The 2,709-nt window shown below is 39.5% G+C and overlaps 1 protein-coding gene across 1 annotated transcript in view; it reads right to left on the reverse strand.

Moving 5' to 3' along the window:
• Nucleotides 1-332: 332 nt before the first annotated feature.
• Nucleotides 333-2,709, reverse strand: part of OCA2 (OCA2 melanosomal transmembrane protein) — a gene marked incomplete at its 3' end in the record, with an annotated part of 53,167 nt that continues 50,790 nt past the window's right edge. The window contains exon 13 of the mRNA XM_010163114.1: nt 333-449. Within this exon, the coding sequence (XP_010161416.1) occupies nt 333-449 (117 nt within the window). The remainder of the gene's footprint in view (nt 450-2,709) is intronic.

Here is a 2,709-nt window from a genome sequence, read left to right on the forward strand (position 1 = left end):
TGGAATTCAGCGGTCACCAATGAGATCTCAGTATAAGTTTGCAGGTTCCATTAATTGTTAATAGAAATTATGCATATGCTTTAATAACATTTATTCATTAATCTGACAGGCTTATCATGAATACAGAACAAGGAGAAATTATACAGAATGTATACAGCCCTTATTTACTTTCAAGGTTGCAGCTAGTGAATAGTAGAAACCTTCACCGCCAACCATGACATTTTTTTCCCATTTATTTTACTGACATTAATTAGGACAAAAAATTAATCATGCTACTAAGTTTCTTCTGGTATTGACTCCAAATACTTTGCAGTTTTGAAAGAGTATCTTACCAGAAGCATATGCAACCAGTACTATGCTGTCTTTACCGACTGCCTGTGGCTTTTCGAAAGCACTTTTAGATGGTGGGTTTAATTCAAGAAATCCTACATGGTTCAGTGCCCACTTATCTGACACAGAAAAGTAAAGAGGAAAATTGATTTCTTAAATTGCTGATATGAACTGCTTCCATATGTTCTTAGCCACAGTGACTTCAAATGTCTTCAAGTGTCTTCAATTTCTGCATCTTTCTATACCTTAGTAATGTAGCACTTTTGCAGTTATGTCAGTATAGCTTTTAACTTCTTAACAACCAATAATCTTTATTGCCTGAAATCGCCTATTTCAGTGGTAAATACTCTGGAACAGGGAAGCTGTCATAGCAGCTGTGGCACTGTCTGAAATGAAGGAAGTCTGGCTGACATGTCCTTCCTAATCTCATCATACTGCTCCAGAGTACCAGGACTTCCACTGTATGCCAACACAGTCTTTCTGGGTGTATGGACACCGTTCGAGATGAGTGTTGCTTTGCTCCCAGACTCTCTTGCAGTGACCCAGCTTGTTTCATCTGAGATAAAAACAAACCAAGGCACAGTTCTGGAGACAATTCATTTCAGGGATCACACCCAAACAGCAGCATGGGTGAGTCTGCATCAGGTTTGGGTCTTTCTGCTTTGTACAGTTACTCCAACGTTATCCCAGCTGGCTTTATGCACTCAAACTCCATCACATGTACCAGACAATGCAACATATGCCCTCAGCCTCATAATCTTAAAACACAGCTCTGTTAGGCTACAAAACTGCCCTCACTGCAAACCTAAAAATTAATTAACCCATGCATACAATGTCAAGAGGAAACACAGGGCAGGGCCAATTGCTATGTTTTGGAGATATGGCCAGTCTGCTCTAAAGGGACAGGGTCTGAGCAGGGTGGACATAAACCATCGTGCACCTCTAATGCCTGAGGACTGGGGATCAGTCCCTGGAACTAATGCATTTAGTAGCAGAGCTCTATCTATTAAGATACGTTGCTCTGGACACAGTAGCCCATATCATCCTCCCACTGGTGCCAGTAATAGGCAACACTGGTGTTTCCCTAGGTCCCAGCAGAGGGAACAGCTTTCTGCTACTGGTACATTTTTAAGCCAGTCAATACACCAGAAGAGTCAGCAGCAGATATTCAAGGTCTTGTTTACAATTTATCACCATTGTACAGTTATAACTAGCTCTATATTGTGCACAATAAAAATGGATTTTTATGTAGTATCTATGTATATAATGATTCAATCAACAATTTATTGATTATGAGTTATTCCTCTTCAAGACTTGCATTTTTCAGACACTAGGATGGATGTAAACAGTGGTGGAATTCAGATTGCATGAAAAGATATAAATCCGAAATTCCCTAACTTACAAGTACTCAGCAGCCAAAAAAATATTTTTAACTTTTTGTAGGGCAATGCACAGGTAGGTTTTATGACTGTCATTCAGTTAAATGTAAACTTTAATTTGGTTCTGGTTTTGCGATATGCAGAGCCTGTCCTCAACCAGATATACAATGGTCTATATAAAAGAATTCTGCATGTATAGGTATATACATAGAAAGTATGCATACAGCTACTTTAATTTCACACATATAAGTGTATTCCTGATTTTATTTTGGGTAATGATTTATTCTCATGGCAAAGTAAATGAAACTGGAAGTTATACAAAGAGTTATCTATACTTAAGATATAATCATAGAATCATAGAATGGTTTGGGTTGGAAGGGACTTTAAAGATCATCTAGTTCCAACCCCCCTGCCATCAGCAGGGACACCTTCCACTAGACCAGGTTGCTCAAAGCCTCATCCAACCTGGCCTTAAACACTTCCAGGGAGGAGGCATCCACAACTTCTCTGGGCAACCTGTTCCAGTGTCTGACCACCCTCACAGTGAAGAATTTCTTCCTAATATCTAATCTAAACCAACCTTCTTTCAGCTTAAACCATTTCCCCTTGTTTTGTCATTAACTGCCCTTATGAAGAGTCCTTCCCCAGCTTTCTTGTAGGCCAGACTACTTTTTTGTTCTTCCATGGAGTGATTATTTTCTGATCATAATGCACCTTGGTCATTCACTCAAACCTATAGTGTAATGATGCCAGGGTCAAATTTGCTCATTCTGTAATGTTTAGCCAGCTTGTTAGTTGGCCACTCAGTATTGGGAAGTAGAAAAATGAAGTCATGAGCACTCTGTTATTCCTCCTGGGGTGACTGGGACATGGCTGCATTTTAAAAACCTGTTTTGAGAAACTGCTGTTTCTGATCAACCTGATGGAATTGCAAGGCCAGAGACATGGGAAAGGACTTTCTGAAAAAGATACAGATTCAGAAACTAACATTATTGGGGGG

This window comes from Antrostomus carolinensis, unplaced genomic scaffold (genome assembly GCF_000700745.2).
Source record: "Antrostomus carolinensis isolate BGI_N321 unplaced genomic scaffold, ASM70074v2 scaffold16802, whole genome shotgun sequence".
Lineage (NCBI taxonomy): Eukaryota > Metazoa > Chordata > Aves > Caprimulgiformes > Caprimulgidae > Antrostomus > Antrostomus carolinensis.